The 27,864-nt window shown below is 32.5% G+C and overlaps 1 protein-coding gene across 2 annotated transcripts in view; it reads right to left on the bottom strand.

The window, feature by feature from the left end:
* Eip63E (cyclin dependent kinase Eip63E) overlaps positions 1-25,497 on the bottom strand; it is a 528,239-nt gene extending 502,742 nt beyond the window's left edge. Inside the window, exon 1 of one of the 2 annotated variants that reach the window (XM_065506488.1) lies at positions 25,292-25,497. In XM_065506488.1, coding sequence (XP_065362560.1) covers positions 25,292-25,394 — 103 coding nt within the window. In that variant the 5' untranslated portion in view covers positions 25,395-25,497. The remainder of the gene's footprint in view (positions 1-25,291) is intronic. The other variant, XM_065506489.1, reaches the window with a different exon arrangement.
* Positions 25,498-27,864: the final 2,367 nt, after the last annotated feature.

Genomic DNA, 27,864 nt, shown 5'->3' with positions numbered 1-27,864 from the left:
AAGCGTCATATGTGGGAAGTTTTGCTTTACTTCTTTAATTTGAAAGAAAAAGTGCCGCTGAAGTACACCGATTGGTCACCAAATCTTATGGAGAACTTGTTCCATCGGTTTCAAAGTGCGAGATATGGTTTGTGCGGTTCAGAAGTGGAGATTTTAACACGGAAGACAAAGATCGTTCAGACCAGTCAAAAAGGGTTTGAACGCCAAGAATTGGAAACATTACTCCATGAAGATTGTTGTAAAACTCAACAAGATCTTGTAATATAATTGGGAGCTACTCAAGCAGCAATTTCAAAGTGTTTCCGAGCAGCAGGATTCATCCAAAAGCAGAGAAATGGGGTACCATACGAATTGAAGCCGAGAGATTTTGAAATACGATTTTGTATGTCCGAAATGATGCTTGAACGCTATAAAAAAAATAATTTTTGCATTGAATCATGAAAAATTTATCCATTACGACAACCCGAAGCATAAAAAAGGCCGGCCTACCAGCCGAATGGACACCTAAGCCAAATATCCATAACGCTAAATTAATTCCCTGTATTTGTTCTAAGCATAAGCGTGCTACCTATTATGAGCTGCTGAAATCTGACCAAACCTTCACAAGCAACCTGTATCGAACTTAATTGATTCGCTTGAAACGAGCATTGGCCGAAAAAGGCCCAGATATGAAACAGTAATATTCCATCATGACAACACTCAGTCACATGTTGCAATACCTGTTAAAAACTATGAACTATGAATGAAGTGGTTGGGAATTGTTGCCTCACCCGCTTTATAGTCCACATCGTGATCCGTCCGACTACTATTTGTTTCGATCGATGCAGAACGCTCTCTCTGGGATACGCTTCACTTTGAAACAGAGTATCCCATATTGTCTTGATTCGTTCTTGGCCTCAAAAGATGAGCAGTTCTTTTGGCCAGAAAGATAGGAAAAGGGCATAGCTAACAATACTTTGAATAAATTTGTTTTGTACAAATGTTTCAAAATATAAGCTAATTTTTTTTTTAGAAAATTCTCCATTTTTAAGTCATACAGCCAATAAATTGACATTCTTCCTTGTTGTCTTTGGATTAGATCTGCTGTGTTCCTGCTTCTTATTCGAATGCAGCCACTGTTACCTAATATGTTGCGGGCCAGTGGATTTTAAGTTTTTTATTATATTTTTCTATATGTTCTTCATCTCAGTTTTTACAAAGTTTAGATCTTTGTCTATATTCGGGTTTTTGATATACCAGAGGGCAACTGTAATCATTCTTAAAAAATATTTTGGCGTCTTTGGATTTTTTCTACATGTAGATCGTTTCTACATGTGACGATCGAGATGTATTCCGAAGTATTTAACTTTCGATTGTTTGATTATTGATATGAATAGAGGGTAATGATTTCCCTCTATCTTAAATACATGGACCAATCACAAAGAAATTAATTAACTATTGATGCGAACTTCATACAAAACTTTGAAGCCATCCGAAACCATTTGCTTTTTGTTCTTTAGATCTACAAATCCGCTAAGATGAAGACTATTAGACCAATAAGGCTCTATATCGAAATCATTTCAAATCTCTTTCCGCCGAGACATTTCTTCAGGTTTGGAAACAAGATATAGTCACTCGGGGCTAAATCTGAAGATTGTGAGCAAACGCGGCAAAGTGATCATTCAAAATTGAATCCACTGAGCCATGTGAGATGCCTATGTCTTCTACAATCTTTCGAACTTTCAATCTCCCGTTCAGCCAACACATTATCGTGAATTTTTTTAATTGTTTCGGGTTAATGACCTCATATTCCATGCTTGTACGGCCACAACGAAATTCAGTTAACCACTTTTTAACCATTGAAATATATGGTGCAGAATTTCCATAGTATTTGTCAAGCTTAGCCTTTATTTAAGTGATGGTTTTTCCGCAAAAAATAATGCTTAATGAGCAGACAAAATTCACTTTCTTCCAATTTCTCCTCAAGTCACGAGGTATTCTCCTATAAATGGCTGTCAAGCACAAACTAAATGATGCAGCTTGTTCAAATTTTGACAGGAGTCTACTAACAGATGCCTGTTGATAGGGGAAGTATTGCCATTTATGTTAAGAGGGTTATGTTACAATTTCAAAAATAAAGACAAATTAAACAATTACTTCAAAAATAATTTTCCCATAAATTAAACCAACAATGTATTCCTTCAAAACCTGCCTATTCCATTACATACATGTGAGTAAATAAATATAAAACAAAGAAATAAAAATTAAATCAAATAAAATAAAACACCAAAAAAACCATCAAAATAAAACAGAATATAATAATAAAAATATTAAATAAGGAAAATTTCCAACATATTTAAATTTATATTTTATTTATTTATTTGTTGAATTCATGTTTGGAGTACGTACTTTTTTCGGGATTAAATTGTATATATGCCAGGCGACAACACAATTTTTTGTATATACGAGGATTGTGTGATGTTTTCAAAATATATTGAGTTTTGCGTCTCTAATTGAACTGGATGGTCTCAAAGAGTTGTTGTTAAGCTAGATACCTGGACATGAGGATTAGGTTGGCAATGAGAGAGCTCAATTTTTAGCTGCATTGGCAACTTAATCGAGGAAATTTAAAAAAAAATTAATCGATTAGTCGAATAATAAAAGTATCGAATAAAAAAATATAAACTTTTATTCAATTAAAATAAAACTTGAATAATTGACAACCCTAGTTGGGACTAAACAGTGCAGATTTAGCGTCATGCTCGACGCTTGGAAACATTTGCCCGTTTTATTGGTTTTGTAGGGCAAAGAACTTGAAAAATGGAGGCATAAAATTGTTTTAATTTAAATATAAATTTCATATAAAAATCAAAACTTCCCACACAACCTTTGCACTTTTTTAACTACAAATAAATACATGTAAAAACAATAGATTTGGGAGCCATGAAAACAAAAAAAAAACAAAACTCCTCTAGAGTATTTATCAATTTAAAGAACGAGCCATAGAGAGAAAGAGTAAATAGGTAGGTTAGGTTATCCATTCGAATAATGATCGTTTGATTAATCGAACAATTTCATACAAATAATTATTCGAGGAATTTAAAAATCCTCACTTTCGAATAACGAATAATTCGAACAATTTTATAAAAATTAATCGAATAAAAAGAATAAAAATTCTTGTTTAATTTATCAGGTTGTTTTAAATCTATATTGTTACGAAATTGTACTTGAATTCAAATATAACGATTTTAAGGGCTGATTTAAAAGTGGCATCATAATGCTTTTAAATAACAGTGCTGTAATGGCAGACTGTAACATATCTGTGGGCATTATTAAATAAAAGCTTTCAGTTGATTTGATCGTAAGTTGGCAACGCTGAATTCGAATATTCAGTTAAAGAACATTGTAGAAAGTAGAATATTCGAACTTTGACAGTTAAAGAGCAATCTAGAGTGCAGATGGCAGTGTTATAAATAGTGGCAGAGGTTGCAGTCGTGAGTGAGTTTATCCGAGACGCTTTTCGAATAAACATCATCTAAGTGCCTTAAAGTGTGTTGTGTTTTCAAAGTAAATTTTGTCTGTAATTCTGAGAATTTATAAACCTGTATAAAAAAAACATTGAGTGGCTATTTAATTCTGTTGTTGTTGTACATTTTAAAGAAATAAAGAGTTGTTACAATTTTCAAACTACTAAACGGCTTTTATTTGCAATCAAAAGTATCCGGTTTATTTAAAGGAAATAAACAAGCGTTTTGAAAAGGTTAAAACGTAACAATATATATAACAATTAAATGGTCCATGTACAGTATAACTAAAGCACCCCCTCAATGGATTTTTTCAAATCATAATTTTTTTGATAAAAGCGGCTTTTTTGGGATGTATTTTGTATATATTTTATTAACTAATATTGTTAATGTTCATTTAATATTCATTTAGTAAAAGATAATTTTATTAAAAATTAATTTAAAATGATAAATCATATAAAAACTCAAAACGCAACGGACAAAACAAAAGATGTTTAAAAATTTTGACTCGGTACTGCATATTTGCAATGTGAATTATAGGGAATCGCAATGAATGGGCTTAAAAATTCCAAAAGATAAAAATATAGGAAGACGTAGTGTGCAAAATTTAAGTTTTATAGAGTTTATTGCGAAAAAAAACAATGACAAGGAACAAGTACTCCAGTAAATTTAAAATTAAAGTTATTGAAGACTGGAAGACGTGCTTATCACTACATGAATTTAGTAAAAAATATTCAATTAACAGATCAGTTATTTCCAGGCTCGTTTCAAAATTTTTTAAGACTGGTCGAAAATCTCCGGTCCATTCTGGAGCAATACAAAAAGATCCTACAGCATCAGCTATTCAAGTACGAACAAGTTTAGGATTATGCGTTAGCGAAAGAACAATCCGTAGAAGAGTAGTAGAAACCCGATTATTCAGCTGACGACCAGGAAAAAAAAACATTTCTACCAGCTAGACTGAAATTTTGCAAAGCCCACATCGACTGGAGTGTCCAAAAATTAAAGATAGTACTGTTCCCTGCCGAATCCAAATACAACTTAAAAAGTTCCGCTGGAATAAGGCGTGTACGCAGACCAAAAGGAGGAAGACTGAATCCTAAGTATTGCAAAATAACAATTAAATATGGAGGAGTCAATGTAATGGTCTGGGGTTGCTTTTCTGGTCAAGGATTTGGACCAAATCATAAAATTTATGGGATTATGGATCGGTTCATGTACCGTGATATATTGAAAGCTGTAATGTTGCCTTATGCCAGTGAAGAGATGAAAATTATAGGGAGTTTCCAACAGGATAACGATAATAAGCACCCCTCCAAAGTTTGTAAGACTTGGCTACACAGCAATAAGATTCAAGTTCTTCATTGGCCTGGTCAATCTCCCGATCTCAATCCTATTGAGAACTTGTGGCACATTGTTAATATGAAAATAAATCGTGAAAATTGTTGAAATAAGGATCGGAAATTTTCACGATTTATTTCATGCCTTTAAAATAGCCTGGGAAGGAATATCGAAAAACGCTATAAAAACATATTATCTTCTATGCCAAGAGATGTTCTTGTGCCATCCAAAACAAAGGATTTGCAACAAAAAATTAACTAAATTTTTTTTTATAGTATATCCTTGAAGAGGAGTTTTCTCCGTTTCATTTTCTACCTTAAAATATTTTTTTGATTTTAAGTTACCTCTTATAGAAAGGTTAACTTTGAAAGTATTTGTTTATCAATACTAAACATAATAGATATTTAAGACTTTGATTTTATACAAAAAAATACCATATGAAAAAATTCATTGAGGGGGTGCTTTAGTTATGGCCAATACTGTATGTAATGGCATCACCTGAGAACGGCTGGAGCGATTTGGCTGATTTTTTTTTATTCGATTCGAAATTTTCAGGAGATTGTTGTAAAGAAACCATCAAAAATTCCGGGTAAAACTCTGATTTTTTTTGAGTCTAGTCAACTGTAATAAAAAAGCTCCCTAAAGTATGCAGTACAAATTTAGATATTTTATTTGTAAATAAATAAGAACAGGCAGGTGTATGTGGGTTGGAGAAACTTGACAAACTAACATTAGTAAATGCTAACCGGCGAAGCCGGGGTGGTCAACTAGTTTGTTATAAATCTCAATTTAAATAAGTAAAAACGTCTTATAAGGTGTTCACAATAACTCGCTCCACTCAAAACGAGTTATTCGAATAATTTAATTTCGAGCAATTTGAAATCTCGTATTCGAATAATTCCTTTTATTCGACAAAAGGAAAAATCGCATAATTTGGATACTCTAGTAAATAGTATACAGGAATATATACATAAAATAAATAAATAAATAAATAAAATATGCACAATTGAATATTTAATTTATAGATTGTAACATTTTGCATTTAATTTTTTCTCATTTTTTGATAGTTTCGTTTGTTGCTGAATAAATAAATAAATGTATGATGCAGATTACACACTTCTGTCTGTCACACATTTAACATTCAACATACAACATCAAACTCACACTCCAAACACACAAATTTTTAAACTGTTTGAAATATAGTGTACATATGCTTAACAATAAAAATTGAATTTTGGTTTAAATAAATAATTTAAAGAAAATTGATTTTCATGTATTCCAAAAAGACAAATTAAAAGGATAAAATGCAAAGATGTTAAACAATTATTTATGCACACAAAGAAATAATATAGTTGTACATGTTTATCGTAACCATTTAAACATTTTTACAAGTGTTTTTTTAACAATATTATGGTCACTGTTATTATTTATCATGCTATCTTGGGATTATCATTATATCTACGTAAGGGGGATCGGGTGAGGACATCGATACACGCTGTAGAAGACACATCAAACATTTGGCCTCCAATGTAAAATCGAACCTTCTGTACGGCTAAGAAACTTGGAACGCTGCCACTCGTGTTATACGAAAAATGCAAGTATTCGTGAACGGCTGTCTTCGCAAGATCATACGCTCTGGAAAATAATAAGCCAACAAATTCTATCGATTGAAATAAGGAGACGTTATGGCGTTGGATCGGCCCTTAGAAGACAGACTAACGACATCACTACAACTGTCATAGACTGAAACCCGCAAAGGTAACAGAAGAAAAGGACTCCCAGCTCATAAATGGAGAACACCGATGTAAATATCAGTGGCAAGATTTGGGTTGAAGTGAAAGCGTTAACACAAAATAGAAAGATGTGAACTTTTATATATAGTACACCCTCATGACGTTTACTAATGAAATGGTGTCCAATAAAATTGCGGTTCTCTACAGTGAAGACAACAAACGAAGGTTTCAAAGTAGGAAACAAATATTAGTCGGACGGGGCAAGGTTGGACTACAATGCGAGTGAGGCAAAACTTCTATCACTTCTTTTCCCAACCACTTCATTGTAAATAATTTTTATAATATTGCAACAGGCCTAGTGTTGTCATGATGAAATATTACGGTTTCATGTGTTTAGGCGATTTTCCACCAATGCTCGTATCAAACGAATCAGGTTCCCTGTGATGGTCTGGCCAGATTTCAGCAGCTCATAAAAGAAAGGACAATTTTACTCCCACCAAATACAGAGAATTTCCTTAGCGCCATGGATTTTTGGCTTTGGTGTCGATTCGGTTGGTTGCCCGGTTATCACATTTAATCTCTTACTCTTTGGGTTATCGCAATGGATCCATTTTTGATCGCAAGTAATGATTCGTTACAAAAATGATTTTCATTTATAGCGTTCAAGCATATCGTACCCAATTTTCCTTCTTTTGGATGAATCTTGCTGCATGCAAATGTTTTAAAATTACTGATTGAATAGCTGCCAATGATTTTGCTAGCTCTTGTTGAGTTTGACAATACTCTTCATGAACTAATGCCTTTAATTGTTGATTTTTTTTTTTTTTTTTTATTATTTATTAGTTTGTTGTTCTATACAAAAGACTTAAAAGTCTTATATTCCAGTACAGAACTGAGGAATTGTAAAACACATTATATAAAATGTTGCATAGTATAACTAAATTTTTACAAAATAATCAAATAGATCAAAAATTGAGAGCATATAGGTAATTATTACAATATAACATAGAAATACAATAATAATAACTACAAATTACATTTATACATTCAATCACATTACATTAAACAGATTTGTTTTTTAATTTGAAAATAATTTAATAATGTTTCTTTTAAATTTAAACGCGTTGCTGATGGTTTGAGAACTATGGGGGAGTGAGTTCCAGAGAGGTATTGCGAATGTAAAAAATTGCCATTTAGAGATGCGGCTACGAGATTTAAATATAATTAATATTTTTCCTCTGTTTGATCTGCAAAAGAGTAGTCGTTCATAATGTGTGTGAAGTTAAATTTCGAAATTTATAACCCTAGACACAAACCAGTTGAGTTAACAGAGTTCTGTTTAAAGGCTAACATAGCACTGTTAAACATTGGAAATCAAGGTAGGTGTATTCAAAATGGAATAATAATCACACGGTTGGACCAAATGGACTACTCACGTTGGAAACGGGAACTCATCTCCCGCTTTTTCCAAAAACTAAGTCAAATCATAAATTTCAAACATATTTTTAAATTTTTTCGGAATTTTTAAAATTTACTTATAATGGATGGATGAATCTAAATTCCTGGAAATTGGGAGAAGATGGGCGGATGAATCTTGCTGGAATATTTAGGAAGGGAGTTGGTCTATTATGATCCGTGGTCATAACCTTTAACAGTGCGTGTTCTGATAGAGAAATTTAAATTTTTCGGAAATTTAAATTTCTTGGGAGGATGAATCTAAATTTCTTGGAAATGGGAGAAGATGGGCGGATGAATCTCTCTGGAATATTTAGGTAAGGTGTTGGTCTATAATGGTCCATGGTCATAACCTTCAACAGTGCGAGTTCTGATAGAGAAATTTAAATTTTTCGGAAATTTAAATATCTTGAGAGGATGAATCTAAATTTCTTGGAAATGGGAGAAGATGGGCGGATGAATCTTGCTTGAATATTTAGATAGGGTGTTGGTCTATCATGATCCGTGGTCATAGCTTTTAGCTGTGTGAGTTCTGATAGAGAAATTTAAATTTTCCGGAAGATGAATCTAAATTTCTTGGAAATGGGAGAAGATGGGCAGATGAATCTTGCTGGAATATTTAGATAGGATGTTTGTCTATCATGGTCATTGGTCATAACCTTTAACAGTGCGAGTTCTGATAGAGAAATTTTAATTTTTCGAAAATTTTAAATTTCTTGGGAGGATGAATCTAAATTTCTTGGAAATGGGAGAAGATGGGCAGATGAATCTTGCTGGAACATATAGATAGGATGTTTGTCTATAATGGTCCGTGGTCATAACCTTTAACAGTGCGAGTTCTGATAGAGAAATTTTAATTTTTCGAAAATTTTAAATTTCTTGGGAGGATGAATCTAAATTTCTTGGAAATGGGAGAAGATGGGCAGATGAATCTTGCTGGAATATATAGATAGGATGTTTGTCTATCATGGTCCGTGGTCATAACCTTTAACAGTGCGAGTTCTGATAGAGAAATTTAAATTTTTCGAAAATTTAAAAATTCTTGGGAGGATGAATCTAAATTTCTTGGAAATGGGAGAAGATGGGCAGATGAATCTTGCTGGAATATTTAGGAAGGGAGTTGGTCTATTATGATCCGTGGTCATAACCTTTAACAGTGCGTGTTCTGATAGAGAAATTTAAATTTTTCGGAAATTTAAATTTCTTGGGAGGATGAATCTAAATTTCTTGGAAATGGGAGAAGATGGGCGGATGAATCTCTCTGGAATATTTAGGTAAGGTGTTGGTCTATAATGGTCCATGGTCATAACCTTCAACAGTGCGAGTTCTGATAGAGAAATTTAAATTTTTCGGAAATTTAAATCTCTTGAGAGGATGAATCTAAATTTCTTGGAAATGGGAGAAGATGGGCGGATGAATCTTGCTTGAATATTTAGATAGGGTGTTGGTCTATCATGATCCGTGGTCATAACTTTTAGCTGTGTGAGTTCTGAAAGAGAAATTTAAATTTTCCGGAAGATGAATCTAAATTTCTTGGAAATGGGAGAAGATGGGCAGATGAATCTTGCTGGAATATTTAGATAGGATGTTTGTCTATCATGGTCATTGGTCATAACCTTTAACAGTGCGAGTTCTGATAGAGAAATTTTAATTTTTCGAAAATTTTAAATTTCTTGGGAGGATGAATCTAAATTTCTTGGAAATGGGAGAAGATGGGCAGATGAATCTTGCTGGAACATATAGATAGGATGTTTGTCTATAATGGTCCGTGGTCATAACCTTTAACAGTGCGAGTTCTGATAGAGAAATTTTAATTTTTCGAAAATTTTAAATTTCTTGGGAGGATGAATCTAAATTTCTTGGAAATGGGAGAAGATGGGCAGATGAATCTTGCTGGAATATATAGATAGGATGTTTGTCTATCATGGTCCGTGGTCATAACCTTTAACAGTGCGAGTTCTGATAGAGAAATTTAAATTTTTCGAAAATTTAAAAATTCTTGGGAGGATGAATCTAAATTTCTTGGAAATGGGAGAAGATGGGCAGATGAATCTTGCTGGAGTATTTAGATAGGGTGTTGGTCTATCATGATCCGTGGTCATAACCTTTAACAGTGCGAGTTCTGATAGAGAAATTTAAATTTTTAGGAAATTTAAAATTTCTTGGGAGGATGAATCTAAATTTCTTGGAAATGGGAGAAGATGGGCAGATGAATCTTGCTGGAATATATAGATAGGATGTTTGTCTATCATGGTCCGTGGTCATAACCTTTAACAGTGTGAGTTCTGATAGAGAAATTTAAATTTTTAGGAAATTTTAAATTTCTTGGGAGGATGATTCTAAATTTCTTGGAAATGGGAGAAGATGGGCAGATGAATCTTGCTGGAATATATAGATAGGATGTTTGTCTATCATGGTCCGTGGTCATAACCTTTAACAGTGCGAGTTCTGATAGAGAAATTTAAATTTTCCGAAAAAATTAATTAAATTTCTTGGAAATGGGAGAAGATGGGCAGATGAATCTTGCTGGGACATATAGATAGGATGTTTGTCTATCATGGTCCGTGGTCATACCCTTTAACAGTGCGAGTTCTGATAGAGAAATTTTAATTTTTAGGAAAATTAAAATTTCTTGGGAGGATGAATCTAAATTTCTTGGAAATGGGAGAAGATGGGCAGATGAATCTTGCTGGAATATTTAGAAAGGGTGTTGGTCTAAAATGGTCCGTGGTCATAAACTTTAACAGTGCGAGTTCTGATAGAGAAATTTAAATTTTCCGAAAAAAAAATTTTTTTTTTGGAAGATGAATCTAAATTTCTTGGAAATGGGAGAAGATGGGCAGATGAATCTTGCTGGAGTATTTAGATAGGGTGTTGGTCTATCATGATCCGTGGTCATAACCTTTAACAGTCCGAGTTCTGATAGAGAAATTTACATTTTTAGGAAATTTAAATTTCTTGGGAGGATGATTCTAAATTTCTTGGAAATGGGAGAAGATGGGCAGATGAGTCTTGCTGGAACATATAGATAGGATGTTTGTCTATCATGGTCATTGGTCATAACCTTTAACAGTGCGAGTTCTGATAGAGAAATTTAAATTTTTCGAAAATTTTAAATTTCTTGGGAGGATGAATCTAAATTTCTTGGAAATGGAAGAAGATGGGCAGATGAATCTTGCTGGAATATATAGATAGGCTGTTTGTCTATCATGGTCCGTGGTCATAACCTTTAACAGTGCGAGTTCTGATAGAGAAATTTAAATTTTTAGGAAATTTAAATTTCTTGGGAGGATGAATCTAAATTTCTTGGAAATGGGAGAAGATGGGCAGATGAATCTTGCTGGTATATTTAGATAGGGTGTTGGTCTATCATGATCCGTGGTCATAACCTTTAACAGTGCGAGTTCTAATAGAGAAATTTAAATTTTTAGGAAATTTTATTTTTTTTTTGGAGGATGAATGTAAATTTCTTGGAAATGGGAGAAGATGGGCAGATGAATCTTGCTGGAATATTTAGATAGGGTGTTGGTCTATCATGATCCGTGGTCATAACCTTTAACAGTGTGATTTCTGATAGAGAAATTTAAATTTTTCGAAAACATTTTTTTTTTTTTTTGGAAGATGAATCTAAATTTCTTGGAAATGGGAGAAGATGGGCAGATGAGTCTTGCTGGAATATTTAGATAGGATGTTTGTCTATCATGGTCATTGGTCATAACCTCTAACAGTGCGAGTTCTAATAGAGAAATTTAAATTTTTAGGAAATTTTTTTTTTTTTTTTTTGGAGGATGAATGTAAATTTCTTGGAAATGGGAGAAGATGGGCAGATGAATCTTGCTGGAATATTTAGATAGGGTGTTGGTCTATCATGATCCGTGGTCATAACCTTTAACAGTGCGAGTTCTGATAGAGAAATTTAAATTTTTAGGAAATTTTATTATTTTTTTTTGGAGGATGAATGTAAATTTCTTGGAAATGGGAGAAGATGGGCAGATGAATCTTGCTGGAATATTTAGATAGGGTGTTGGTCTATCATGATCTATTTCAATTTCTCTATCAGAACTCGCACTGTTGAAGATTATGACCATGGACCATTATAGACCAACACCTTACCTAAATATTCCAGAGAGATTCATCCGCCCATCTTCTCCCATTTCCAAGAAATTTAGATTCATCCTCCCAAGAAATTTAAATTTCCGAAAAATTTAAATTTCTCTATCAGAACACGCACTGTTAAAGGTTATGACCACGGATCATGATAGACCAACACCCTTCCTAAATGTTCCAGCAAGATTCATCCGCCCATCTTCTCCCAATTTCCAGGAATTTAGATTGATCCATCCATTATAAGTAAATTTTAAAAATTCCGAAAAAATTTAAAAATATGTTTGAAATTTATGATTTGACTTAGTTTTTGGAAAAAGCGGGAGATGAGTTCCCGTTTCCAACGTGAGTGGTCCATTTGGTCCAACCGTGTGATTATTATTCCATTTTGAATACACCTACCTTGATTTCCAATGTTTAACAGTGCTATGTTAGCCTTTAAACAGAACTCTGTTAACTCAACTGGTTTGTGTCTAGGGTTATAAATTTCGAAATTTAACTTCACACACATACATATCTGTGGGCATTATTAAATAAAAGCTTTCAGTTGATTTGATCGTAAGTTGGCAACGCTGAATTCGAATATTCAGTTAAAGAACATTGTAGAAAGTAGAATATTCGAACTTTGACTGTTAAAGAGCAATCTAGAGTGCAGATGGCAGTGTTATAAATAGTGGCAGAGGTTGCAGTCGTGAGTGAGTTTATCCGAGACGCTTTTCGAATAAACATCATCTAAGTGCCTTAAAGTGTGTTGTGTTTTCAAAGTAAATTTTGTCTGTAATTCTGAGAATTTATAAACCTGTATAAAAAAACATTGAGTGGCTATTTAATTCTGTTGTTGTTGTACATTTTAAAGAAATAAAGAGTTGTTACAATTTTCAAACTACTAAACGGCTTTTATTTGCAATCAAAAGTATCCGGTTTATTTAAAGGAAATAAACCAGCGTTTTGAAAAGGTTAAAACGTAACAATATATATAACAATTAAATGGTCCATGTACAGTATAACTAAAGCACCCCCTCAATGGATTTTTTCAAATCATAATTTTTTTGATAAAAACGGCTTTTTTGGGATGTATTTTGTATATATTTTATTAACTAATATTGTTAATGTTCATTTAATATTCTTTTAGTAAAAGATAATTTTATTAAAAATTAATTTAAAATGATAAATCATATAAAAAACTCAAAACGCAACGGACAAAACAAAAGTTGTTTAAAAATTTGACTCGGTACTGCATATTTGCAATGTGAATTATCGGGAATCACAATGAATGGGCTTAAAAATTCCAAAAGATAAAAATATAGGAAGACGTAGTGTGCAAAATTTAAGTTTTATACAGTTTCTTGTAATAAAAACTCCAGTAAATTTAAAATTAAAGTTATTGAAGACTGGAAGACGTGCTTATCACTACATGAATTTAGTAAAAAATATTCAATTAACAGATCAGTTATTTCCAGGCTCGTTTCAAAATTTTTTAAGACTGGTCGAAAATCTCCGGTGCATTCTGGAGGTCGTTCGCGAAAAAAAACACGATATTATGATTCCTTGTTCAAAAGAGCAATACAAAAAGATCCTACAGCATCAGCTATTCAAGTACGAACAAGTTTAAGATTATGCGTTAGCGAAAGAACAATCCGTAGAAGAGTAGTAGAAGCCCGATTATTCAGCTGACGACCAGCAAAAAAAAAACATTTCTATCAGCTAAGAACAAGAAAGCTAGACTGAAATTTTGCAAAGCCCACATCGACTGGAGTGTCCAAAAATTAAAGATAGTACTGTTCCCTGCCGAATCCAAATACAACTTAAAAAGTTCCGCTGGAATAAGGCGTGTACGCAGACCAAAAGGAGGAAGACTGAATCCTAAGTATTGCAAAGGAACAATTAAATATGGAGGAGTCAATGTAATGGTCTGGGGTTGCTTTTCTGGTCAAGGATTTGGACCAAATCATAAAATTTATGGGATTATGGATCGGTTCATGTATTGAAAGCTGTAATGTTGCCTTATGCCAGTGAAGAGATGAAAATTATAGGGAGTTTCCAACAGGATAACGATCCTAAGTCTGCTTTTAAACACAGCAAGTTTACTTGAAGCAAGTCTCTTCGATTCCCTTTTAAACTCGCTCGACTGTTTACACACAGCAAGTCTGTGTTCAATTTTGTATGTCAAAACCTAATAGACGCCATAGTGAAAATGAGAAAACAAAAGAGAATTGAAGAGACTTGCCAGTACAAGCAAGTGTGTACCCCTCTTCTTTCTTCTTGCCTCTCTCTCCTATAAACTCTAGACTTGCGCAAGAAAACTTGCCCTGTGTAAAAGCAGACTAAGCACCCCTCCAAAGTTTGTAAGACTTGGCTTCAGAGCAATAAGATTCAAGTTTTTCATTGGCCTGGTCAATCTCCCGATCTCAATCCTATTGAGAACTTGTGGCACATTGTTAATATGAAAATAAATCGTGAAAATTGTTGAAATAAGGATCGGAAATTTTCACGATTTTTTTCATGCCATTAAAATAGCTTTGGAAGGAATATCGAAAAACGCCATAAAAACATATTATCTTCTATGCCAAGAGATGTTGTTGTGCCATCCAAAACAAAGGATTTGCAACAAAAAATTAACTAATTTTTTTTTTTAGTATATCCTTGAAAGGGTGCTTTAGTTTTGTCCGTTTCATTTTCTACCTTAAAATATTTTTTTGATTTTAAGTTACCTCTTATAGAAAGGTTAACTTTGAAAGTATTTGTTTATCAATACTAAACATAATAGATATTTAAAACTGTGATTTTATACAAAAAAATACCATATGAAAAAATTCATTGAGGGGGTGCTTTAGTTATGGCCAATACTGTATGTAATGGCATCACGTGAGAACGGCTGGAGCGATTTGGCTGATTTTTTTTTATTCGATTCGAAATGTGCAGGAGATGGTTGTAAAGAAACCATCAAAAATTCCTGGCAAAACTCTGATTTTTTTTTTGAGTCCAGTCAACTGTAATAAAAAAGCTCCCTAAAGTATGCAGTACAAATTTAAATATTTTATTTGTAAATAAATAAGAACAGACAGGTGTATGTGGGTTGGAGAAACTTGATGAACTAACATTAGTAAATGCTAACCGGCGAAGCCGGGGCGGTCAACTAGTTTATTATAAATCTCAATTTAAATAAGTAACAACGTCTTATAAGGTGTTCACAATAACTCGCTCCACTCAAAACGAGTTATTCGAATAATTTAATTTCGAGCAATTTGAAATCTCTTATTCGAATAATTCCTTTTATTCGACAAAAGGAAAAATCGCATAATTTGGATACCCTAGTAAATAGTATACAGGAATATATATATATACATAGAATAAATAAATAAATAAAATATGCACAATTGAATATTTAATTTATAGATTGTAACATTTTGCATTTAATTTTTTTTCATTTTTTGATAGTTTCGTTTGTTGCTGAATAAATAAATAAATGTATGATGCAGATTACACACTTCTGTCTGTCACACATTTAACATTCAACATACAACATCAAACTCACACTCCAAACACCAAATTTTTAAACTGTTTGAAATATACTGTACATATGCTTAACAATAAAAATTGAATTTTGGTTTAAATAAATAATTTAAAGAAGATTGATTTTCATGTATTCAAAAAAGACAAATTAAAAGGATAAAATGCAAAGATGTTAAACAATTATTTATGCACACAAAGAAATAATATAGTTGTACATGTTTATCGTAAACATTTAAACAATTTTACAAGTGTTTTTTTTAACAATATTATGGTCACTGTTATTATTTATCATGCTATCTTGGGATTATCATTATATCTACGTAAGGGGGATCGGATGAGGACATCGATACACGCTGTAGAAGACACATCAAACATTTGGCCTCCAATGTAAAATCTAACCTTCTGTACGGCTGAGAAACTTGGAACGCTGCCACACGTGTTATACGAAAAATGCAAGTATTCGTGTACAGCTGTCTTCGCAAGATCATACGCTCTGGAAAATAATAAGCCAACAAATTCTATCGATTGAAATAAGGATACGTTATGGCGTTGGATCGGCCCTTAGAAGACAGACTAACGACATCACTACAACTGTCATAGACTGAAAACCCGCAAAGGTAACAGAAGAAAAGGACTCCCAGCTCATACATGGAGAACACCGATGTAAATATCAGTGGCAAGATTTGGGTTGAAGTGAAAGCGTTAGCACAAAATAGAAAGATGTGAACTTTTATATATAGTACACCCTCATGACGATTTCTAATGAAATGGTGTCCAATAAAATTGCGGTTCTCTACAGTGAAGACAGCAATCGAAGGTCTCAAAGTTGGAAACAAATATTAGTCGGACGGTGCAAGGTTGGACTACAATGCGAGTGAGGCAAAACTTCTATCACTTCTTTTTCCAACCACTTTATTGTAAATACTTTTTAACAAATATTGCAACAGGCCTAGCGTTGTCATGATGGAATATTACGGTTTCATGTGTGACCGCATGTTCTGCGCGTTTTTCCACCAATGCTCGTATCAAACGAATCAGGTTCCCTGTGATGGTCTGACCAGATTTCAGCAACTCATAATAGATAGGACACTTTTACTCTCACCAAGTACAGAGAATTACCTTAGCGCCATGGATATTTGGCTTTGGTGTCGATCCGGTTGTTTGCCCGGTCATAACATTTAATCTCTAACTCTTCGGGTTATCGTAATGGATCCATTTTTCATCGCAAATAATGTTTCGGTGCAAAAATAATTTTCTTTTATAGCGTTCAAGCATCATTTTGGACATGCAAAATTGTCTTTCAATGTTTGTCGGTTTCAATTTTTATGGTACCCAATTTCCCTTCTTTTGGATGAGTCTTGCTGCATGCAAACGTTTTAAAATTCCTGATTGAGTAGCTCCCAATGATATTGCAAGCTCTTGTTGAGTTTGACAATACTCTTCATGGAGTAATGCCTTTAATTGTTGGTCATCAAACTTTTTTGACTTTCCTGGGCGATCTTTGTCTTCCGTATCAAAACCACCACTTCTAATAAGCTTCGGTGACCAATCGGTGTGCTTCAGCAGCCCTGTTTCAAATTAAAGGAGTAAAGCAAAACAGGATACCGGAACAAAACCAATTAAGGTATCTTGGTATAAAACTGAAGTCTATTCAAATGCACTAGGCAAACAGCATCTTCTTCTATTATCAAAAATATACAAAGAAGACAGTCAATTCTCTTGAAAATATTAACAGTTCCTTCTTTGTACTTCAGAAATTGTAACATCCATAGGATCTCAACGTACCTGCAATACGCGAGGAGATGTAATACTCTACATCGAACTACAAGGAAAATTTACAAGATCATCCAAATCACCTTGCAAGGGACTTGCTATCATTTGATGGTCACAGACGCCTTGAGGTAATACATGAATGATTTCCTTAATCAGAACCTTCTGACAATCTCCAATTGCGAATAGGGTCAGACGCTCTTGATGTCCCGGGCATGAGAACATAATGTGATGTCCGCTGGTATAAACACATTTTTCAAGTGTCCAAAGAATCAGTTAAGTGTCTTGGTTTTCGGAAACGGTGTAGGAATAACTTCACTCCATCCGAAAATGGAATACAACTCCCATGTATGGGCCGGTGCTTCAAAGTTTATTTTGAAGCTTCTCCGCCACGTACATGAGAGGGCGAAGGTGATTATTAGTGACAGTAGGTTTTCATCAAAAACACATCCATTTGTGCGAAAATTCGTTCTTAATCCGTACTGTCCTTATGTGAAACAAACTTCCCGATGAATTCTTTCCTGTCACTTTCAATGTAGGAAAGTTCAAATAGAATGTCCAGAAACATTACTGCCTCTTTGCTCCCTCCCATAACCAATTTTTCCAGATCCAATACAATGTTTTCAAGAGTAGCCGTCATCCTCTGAGTACTAGTCCAAGATGAAGAAAAAATCTTTATAATTTAAATTTCTAAAAAAAAAAGATTCAATGAAAAACAAGATAATATTGTTAAAAACGTGGTTTATTTCCTTTAAATAAATCGGATACTTTTTATTGCAAATAAAAGCAGTTTAGTAGTTTAAAATTTGTAACAACTCTTTATTTATTTAAAATTATACAACAATAACAGTTTAAATAGTCACTCAGTGTTTTTTATACACGTTTATAAATTCGCAGAAATACACACACTTTATAATGTACAAGTATACACTGGCAATGCAGTTGATGTCTTTACTTAACGATGCTTCAAATTAGTCACTATTTTTACACACTGCCATCTTCATTTGAGTAGCCTAGATTGTTCTTAACGGTCAAAACTCGTATATTCGAATTCTAGAGCTTTCGATGTTAATGTTAGCAGGTTCAACATTTAGTGTTGCCATACTTATAAACAATGGTAATTTACCGCATGCTATCAACATTGTTGATAAGTAGAAGCTTCTACTGATGGTCAAGTTTATAAACATGATGAATGTTGCAGGCAGTCGTTACAGACCGTTAAATTCAAATCGCTATTACAAATTCGTAACAATATAATGAGGACAACCATAATATGTTACAATTCACATGATTATAACAATCATGTTAATAGTTATATAAAAAATTAAATGTTCCATGTATGTAATGGCATCATGTGAGAACGGCTGGAGCGATTTTTTGTATTCGATGGTTTGTAAATAAAAACAAGTAAGAGATCTATATTCGGCTGTGCCGAATCTTATATACCCTTCACCAAATTATACTTTAAAATGATTTTTTTTAAATATTTTAATTTAATTTTTTTTTTTATTGTTTATCAAAATTTATCGCACTGTTAAAGGTTATGACCACGGACCATGATAGACAAACATCCTATCTATATATTCCAGCAAGATTCATCTGCCCATCTTCTCCCATTTCCAAGAAATTTAGAATCATCCTCCCACGAAATTTAAATTTCCTAAAAATTTAAATTTCTCTATCAGAACTCACACTGTTGAAGATTATGACCATGGACCATTATAGACCAACACCTTACCTAAATATTCCAGAGAGATTCATCCGCCCATCTTCTCCCATTTCCAAGAAATTTAGATTCATCCTCCCAAGAAATTTAAATTTCCGAAAAATTTAAATTTTTCTATCAGAACACGCACTGTTAAAGGTTATGACCACGGATCATGATAGACCAACACCCTATCTAAATACTCCAGCAAGATTCATCTGCCCATCTTCTCCCATTTCCAAGAAATTTAGATTCATCCTCCCAAGAATTTTTAAATTTTCGAAAAATTTTAATTTCTCTATCAGAACTCGCACTGTTAAAGGTTATGACCACGGACCATGATAGACAAACATCCTATCTATATATTCCAGCAAGATTCATCTGCCCATCTTCTCCCATTTCCAAGAAATTTAGATTCATCCTCCCAAGAAATTTAAAATTTTCGAAAAATTAAAATTTCTCTATCAGAACTCGCACTGTTAAAGGTTATGACCACGGACCATTATAGACAAACATCCTATCTATATGTTCCAGCAAGATTCATCTGCCCATCTTCTCCCATTTCCAAGAAATTTAGATTCATCCTCCCAAGAAATTTAAAATTTTCGAAAAATTAAAATTTCTCTATCAGAACTCGCACTGTTAAAGGTTATGACCAATGACCATGATAGACAAACATCCTATCTAAATATTCCAGCAAGATTCATCTGCCCATCTTCTCCCATTTCCAAGAAATTTAGATTCATCTTCCGGAAAATTTAAATTTCTCTATCAGAACTCACACAGCTAAAAGTTATGACCACGGATCATGATAGACCAACACCCTATCTAAATATTCAAGCAAGATTCATCCGCCCATCTTCTCCCATTTCCAAGAAATTTAGATTCATCCTCTCAAGAGATTTAAATTTCCGAAAAATTTTAATTTCTCTATCAGAACTCGCACTGTTGAAGGTTAAGACCATGGACCATTATAGACCAACACCTTACCTAAATATTCCAGAGAGATTCATCCGCCCATCTTCTCCCATTTCCAAGAAATTTAGATTCATCCTCCCAAGAAATTTAAATTTCCGAAAAATTTAAATTTCTCTATCAGAACACGCACTGTTAAAGGTTATGACCACGGATCATAATAGACCAACTCCCTTCCTAAATATTCCAGCAAGATTCATCCGCCCATCTTCTCCCAATTTCCAGGAATTTAGATTCATCCATCCATTATAAGTAAATTTTAAAAATTCCGAAAAAATGTAAAAATATGTTTGAAATTTATGATTTGACTTAGTTTTTGGAAAAAGCGGGAGATGAGTTCCCGTTTCCAACGTGAGTAGTCCATTTGGTCCAACCGTGTGATTATTATTCCATTTTGAATACACCTACCTTGATTTCCAATGTTTAACAGTGCTATGTTAGCCTTTAAACAGAACTCTGTTAACTCAACTGGTTTGTGTCTAGGGTTATAAATTTCGAAATTTAACTTCACACACATGAAGAAATGTAGAAATTACAAACGGAATGACAAACTTATATATACCCTTCTCACGAAGGTGAAGGGTATAAAAAATAAAAAATTCGGAAATTTGAATTTTCAATATATTAGCTCCTTTTCACTTCACACTTTTCTTAATAATAGAAATTTTTTGGTGAAACTTGAAGATCTAACATTAATAAATAGCTACCGGGCGAAGCCGGGGAGGACAGCTAGCATATTATAAAAATGATTGCCACAAACCTATTCTAATTTACTACAATCATATATATGATTGCGACAATCATGTTAATCATAATTTTAACATACTATTGTTGTTGCAATCATATAAACAATTACAGTGCCATAAAAAATGTTAAAAATTTTTAAATTAATTTTGAAATGCTTACGTTAATCATGCACAACTATATTTTTTTTCTCTGAGTGTATATTTCAATTTTGTATAAATCTGTTTAAAACAATTTTCCAATTCAATAGCTTTGCATATATCTTGTGTATAGGGTGTGAAATGAAAAAAAAAGAACCATCATAATTCTTATCAGTTATAATAAAAAAAAATAATAATAAATAAAAATAGAGTAGAATTGAAAGCAGAAAAAAAAGAAATATTAAAATAAACAGAAAACGGTAAACAATTGTATGTTTTTAAAAGTAATTTAGAACAAATTAGTTCCCACTTCTTATCATTTATTTGTTTATATCATTATTACTATTAGGCGAGTACGCGAGTACATGAGTACGTGTATCTAGTGCTAAGAGCAGTGTATGTGTTCTTCCATAATGGCAAAAATGTTTTCCAGTTTTTGTGGTTTAGATGTTGGACGTTTGTTGGCTTTGAGGGCTTATTCGCATAGACCTGCGACTTAAGAAAACCCCACAAGTAAAAGTCTAACGGGATCAAATCGCAAGATCTCGATAGCCAGTTCAAATTACCTCCACGTAAGATGACCATGCCCTAAAATCGCAATGTGGCATGAATTGTGTGGCACATAGCGCCGGCTTTTTGAAACCCTATGTCGTTGGTTTCCCTATCATCCAATTCAGCCAAAACTTAAACATAAATTATTCCATTTTTTCGTATGAAAACATTCTTCAATAATATACCCTAATCATTTATCCCACACTGTAGCATTTTACTTTAGATCTAGTTTTTCTTTTTCTTCCCCAAAACATTAACATTAAGACTTTGCCAGGCAAGAATCCATTTGTAAATTTGTATTTAATAATTCTGTTTCCATATGAAGCTCTTTTATAAACGTAAGCAAGTAACAATGTAGAAAAAAAAATAATTATTAACGTAGCAATTTAATATTTTTAATTAGATAATAAAGTAAACAAATAAAATGCTCGTAAGTACCTGCTGTTGGTTGTATTGTACAATTGTGTTCGTTCATTCGTTCTTTCATTTGTTTATTTTATTTGTTGTTTGTTTATAAAGCTCTATTTAACTGAATAATTATTATTGTTAGAAAATATGCCGGCTTATTGCTAAGTTGTAGAGAAACTTATAATTTTTCTTAATTAAATAGCTTATTTAACACCTTTGTGAAGATGTGAGTGAGTGTATGCTAAAACAAATGATATGAAAAAAATTGTTAATTAATTATTTTCAATTGAGTTGGCAATTGATATTGTAATTTGTTTGAATTAATTATTTAGTTTACTTTTCAATAACATAATTAATTTAATTAAGTCTTAAAAATTATTGATAATTAAATCCAAGTTTAGCAAAATTTAACTGCTTTAACAAGAAATTTTATTCTTGTGATTGAAAATTGTATAAAAAAAAGCCTATTACGATTTTTAAGACACCACAAGAACGCTATTTTATTCCTAAGTAAGTTGTTAGTTCGGAATTGGTTTTGTAACAAACGAAAATCAACCATCCACAAATTGTGCAGAATTTCTATTAATAGGTCAGTTACTGTTTAGAATTTATAGGATTTTATTCCGTTTTCTAGCTGGGTGAAATTTTCCACAAATACTCTCTGTTGATAAGGTTTGTTTGGTATTGAAAATGGGCAGTATGATCTTTCCGAAGAACCTAAATATGTTATGAATCTATTATGGATGGCAACCGAACTATAGTTGCGCAGCCAGTTTAAAGTGGCAATTAGAAATTTTTGGTTGCCCAACTTAAATTCGCAAATGAAGTTCGATTGACATCCGTAATCGAACCTTATATACATGATTGAAACATATTTTGGCCTTTTTGATTCATGTATATGTATCTGGATTACTAAATCATTAATATAGACCATACAATACAACGCCAGATAACCTGGGAAAATCGCCAGCGAGGGACAATCGTACACGTCAAGTTTCCTCCTGTTACCTGTAGCGAAGACACTCGAAGCACTTCTCCTCCCCCAGCCGACCCGTCAACTCCCAGCAGCTCATCACCAGCATAGATTTCGTAATATGCACAGCACCAGTACAGTATTATCCGCCATAAACACTCATATCTCACAAGGCTTAAATCAGCAGTAGGCTTGTGTCTTAGTGGCGATTGACCTGTCGAAGGCTATCCTGCAGTCCACAATGCCCAACAATACGAAGAGATGGATAGTTAACTATTTGAGTGGCAGGCAGTTGTTCGTGAAGTTTAGGGACAAATGCTCAAAACCCCGTAGAGTAAAACAGGAAGTTTCTCCTGTCGCCGCACCTGTTTAACTTCTACCTTTCTAAACTCCCAGTGCCACCACAGGGTGTGGAAATCCATAATTTCTTCACTGCACGTAACCACGAAGTCATCAGAAACACTTAGTTGATTTTTACCTCCTTTGTACAGGTGGCGAAGGAGGTAAAAATCAACTTAGGCATCGTGGTCGACGGATTACAAATTCCGTCTGTGAATCACCCGAAAATCGTCATTTATGATGGCATTTTTACCTCCTCAGCACATGCCACTGCAATCAGGCATAAACTGCAAAATAGGAACCAAGACACTTGGGTTATGGACAAAGAAACCTTGTTAACTACCTACCTCGGTCAGTGGTCAACCATGGTGCTCATTTGTAGTCCACTTCGTTGAGCGATACTCAGGAGCGATACCCATTTGATCGCCGCTCGTATATGAGAGCTTTGAAATTCATAGAGACGCCATCAATTCCGCGCTAGCAAGATACCGTATGAATATCGTACTTGGAGGTGATGGGCGATCACCGATAGCAGACGCCGAAAAGATTCTGCAGAGTCGTTCTGGCACAACTAAGATCAGGATGTGTGCCTATTTGTGGTATGTGTGAAGTAATGGACTGATTTCAACAGTTCAGTAGGCTTCGTCCTTGGGCCGATAAAATGGCATATGCAACATTTTATCCGAATATCATCAAAATGAAGACCTTTACTTTGCGTACCAGCAAGACTTCGTTTAAATCTTTCTCCCAAAATCACTTTAAAGCAATAATTTTTTCATAATATCAATCAAAACCCCGAAGTAATTTATTTGTAATTTATCCGTTTTACATAAATTTTAATAATTTTTAAGAGTTTATCTCATATTGCAGTTATGCACATCTGAATAGTCGAAAGGTTTTTTAATGATAACAAATTGTTGATGAACAAATTTGTTGGTGAAAAAAATTTTAAATAAATAAATTTTTCGTTCAAATGATTTTTTTCAAAAAATAAAAAAAAAAAAATTTGTGGAAAAAAATGTTAATGATAAAATATTTTTCCCAATTTTGACCCATTGTGTGTCCAAATTTCTATGGCGTTATATACGTCAGTGGAAAGGTTTTTGAAAACTCTATCAGTAGATATATTAATGTTATAATTTGTGCCACTAACTGCTTCACAGTGGACTTGGTTGGATATGCTAAATAGAGTGCAAGTCGAATATATGGCCTACAGCCTGAACTTAGAATATAACAAGTTTATATCCGTCAGTTTGATATAGAGTTATCGAAAAAGAACTTTATTTAACATTATTGACTAAATTGGGAGCCGATTTTCCCTACTTCAAATATAATCGAACCAGGGCTATATCGGATATATTGATACATATATACACAAATGGAAAATATATAAATTACAATATACCCTCTGATAAAACACTCTTTCAAGACTATATATAAAATTATATACCTATTGACAGAAATAATACAAAAAAAATACCAAAAAAAGCCCATGTCTATACTTGACAAATATTTAACATGACAATTAATGACGTTTGTGGTCAAGACAAAGTTGTCTGACAAAAAGCACTTACAATTTTGTCATTACGAATCAATAATATTAATAAATGGAGACTATACCTGATCATTTTTTTATCTTGACAACCATTTCTAAGTTTATAGGGTAAATAATAAAAAAAAATATTAGCATTCTTGGTATGTAGTTTTCGTGTGGCTGAGCTATTTTAATTTGAATACAATTTTTTAAATATTAATCACTTGAAATAAAAGGTATTTAAGATATTAAAAGAAATTATTTAATATTTGGGAATACATTCATTCTGTGCACTGACTGACACCCACCTAAATATTTTAATTTTAATAAAAAAGTGAAGCAAAAATAAACCCGTTACATAAAAATTAAAATAAATTCCAAAATATTGTTGATCAATAAATTATAATACCTACTCAATAAAACAAATAAATAAATAAAAATTAATAAAAAAAACCAAAACAAGAAAAATAATTATAAATAAATAAACAAATAGACAACTTACCATCTTTAGAATTTGTTGTAGCCGCAGAAGCCATTGTTGTTGTTTGGCCTGAAGCGTTAGTAGTGCCACCAGCTGATATGCTACGCTCCATGGAACAGTGCATTAGTCACGTTTTTTATTATTTTTTATCAAATCACAAAATTCAAAAGAAAATTAATAATATAAACGACGAAAAGTAAAACACAATATGACGAACTTTATTTATAGTTTTTGGCAAAAATAAAAGGGAAATTATTTATTTGAAACACTTAGTTTTTGCACAGAAACAAACACACACGCACTTTTATTTATTATTATTTTTTATTAGATTTTCAAGTTTTGTTTTATAGATTTTTACTTATTATTTAGAGAAGTTAATAATAATTGTTATAGAAATAAATGCACTTTAAAAAAAGAACAATAATATGTACAAATTGCAATTTTATTTAATTTGTTATTTTGTAATTTATTCCATTTACAGGCAAGCGTATCAATTATAAACAAATTTATTAATAATTTATTTTTATTTAACAATTACTTTTTTATTTTGTTGCATATAGTGGTGGTGATGATGAAGACAACAACGAAGTCAACTGACCGACCGACGAAAATACACGACACGTTTGATACAAAATAAAAAAATTAAGAAGAAAAAATAACTTTGCAAAATTTTAATTACAATAACAACAAAAACTCATACACATTCTTTTCACTGCTTTAAATTTTTTTGCACAAATTGAAGCTACTAAGAATTTTTTTTGGGTAATTATTCGATTTTATTTAAATGTTAAATAAATTTCCATAAATTGTTGTATTCCAACTTTCGTTTTAATAAATTGCATTAATTATGTATTAATTCTTATAAATTGATTGAAATTTTAACACTTTATTTCTTGTTAAACAAGAAGAAATAGTTCAATTGGTACTGCTGAAGTAGTTCCAATTCGAAAAATTAAATGCAAAAGCAAAACAACACACAGCAGGAGAATAGTAGCAAGAAGAAGCAGCAAACGAAAGAGAAAAATAATAAAGAAACAAGTTATGAAAAATGCACAGAGAGCGGCACACGTTTTTCTACCACACACATACTCTACAGTTGTCTCTTTCCAACACACGCGTTTGTTAACATACACAAAAAAAACAACTAAAATGACAACTGCTGTCAAGTGTTTTTGTCTCCTCGTTAAGAATATGAGTAGGCAGCAGAATAGTAAAAAAGAAAATCTTTATTTTAAACTCCAACTAAATAATTTATTAAATTTTCTTAATCCTTGTTTAATAATAAAATGTATTTAATAGTTTTCCGTAATAAATCACCCACATTTCAGTTTAATTGTTTGTTTTGCTTTATTCGTTTTGTAGTTGTTTTAAATTGTTGTTGCTTGTTTTTACAGCTCTCTTGCAATACAATTGGAATTTTCTTTTGGTTTTATTAAAAATTCCATAACTTTTCCTTCACATTGTTGTTTTAAATTTTACAAACACTGTAGTTTTTTGCTAGTCAAGCATTAATATTCGTTAAATAATAATTTCGTTTATAATTTTTATTAAAAACTATTTATGCCTAATATTCATCAATTTCGTGCAATTAACTTCTTAATAAAAACCGTCCGCCACAGTCACAAATTAGTAGACCTTTTTTGCAAAGAAGAAAGAAAACTGAGTTGTGTTTTCATTAAAAATTGACATATCCAAGGTGCATTTAATAAGGTGCCATCGGCAGCACAGCTGATTATAGAAATAGCTCGCACAAATGTCAAACTGCATATATAAAAAATATTCGCCCGTACGCCCGTATGTCAAACTCTATATATAAAAAATAAGTGAATTCGATTGTATTTATTTCAATTCGCCACTGCTGTCACCTTGTTAAATACGCCTTGGACATATCGAATCACTTGCGGTGATTCAACAAGATAGGTTTAGTCAACCATCAGATATTGTGGAAATACATATCAGGTGTTCAAAGTGTCAAATTTAGTTGGATATTTTTGTTGAAACAAATACAACAAGCTAGGAATATGACAACAACTGCGATCATGCCAAACACCAAAAATATTTTGTTTTTGTAATTGTTACAAAACTACAAAAAATACATCATTTAAAAAAACAACTGGTACTTTATTTTTGTTAACAGATAGTTGAACTATCAATGTTATCTGTTGTTGTTAGTGGTTTTGGGTTTATTGTATTTTCCTACAAAACAAACACAAGTGAATTGACAGTTGAAATATCTAAACAAGTGAAGTTAAACAAATCAGCTGTTCTTCTGAGGTCACCTTCTTTAAATGCCACTTCTTGCGGCGAAAGAAAATTTGACATAACAAAAAATGAAGCGAAATCATTTAAGAATTTTCCTCATTGTTGCCAGATTTGATTTATAGTAATTTTGTTGATTTTACCCAAATGAAGTTTAAATTAAAATTATTTTTTTGCTTTACATTAATTTTTGCTTTGTTTTTTTTTATTAAAAAATCAGTTTAAATAATTCTCAAAAACAGGGAATTGTTTTTACACTTAAGTATAAATTAGTGAGGTTTAGAAAAGTTTTATTTGAAAATAATTCAGTATCTTGGGAACTATTGGATATATCG

Source organism: Calliphora vicina, chromosome 3 (assembly GCF_958450345.1).
Source record: "Calliphora vicina chromosome 3, idCalVici1.1, whole genome shotgun sequence".
Lineage (NCBI taxonomy): Eukaryota > Metazoa > Arthropoda > Insecta > Diptera > Calliphoridae > Calliphora > Calliphora vicina.
The sequence above is the reverse complement of the archived record's forward strand: the minus strand, read 5'-3'. Positions and strand labels throughout refer to the sequence as shown.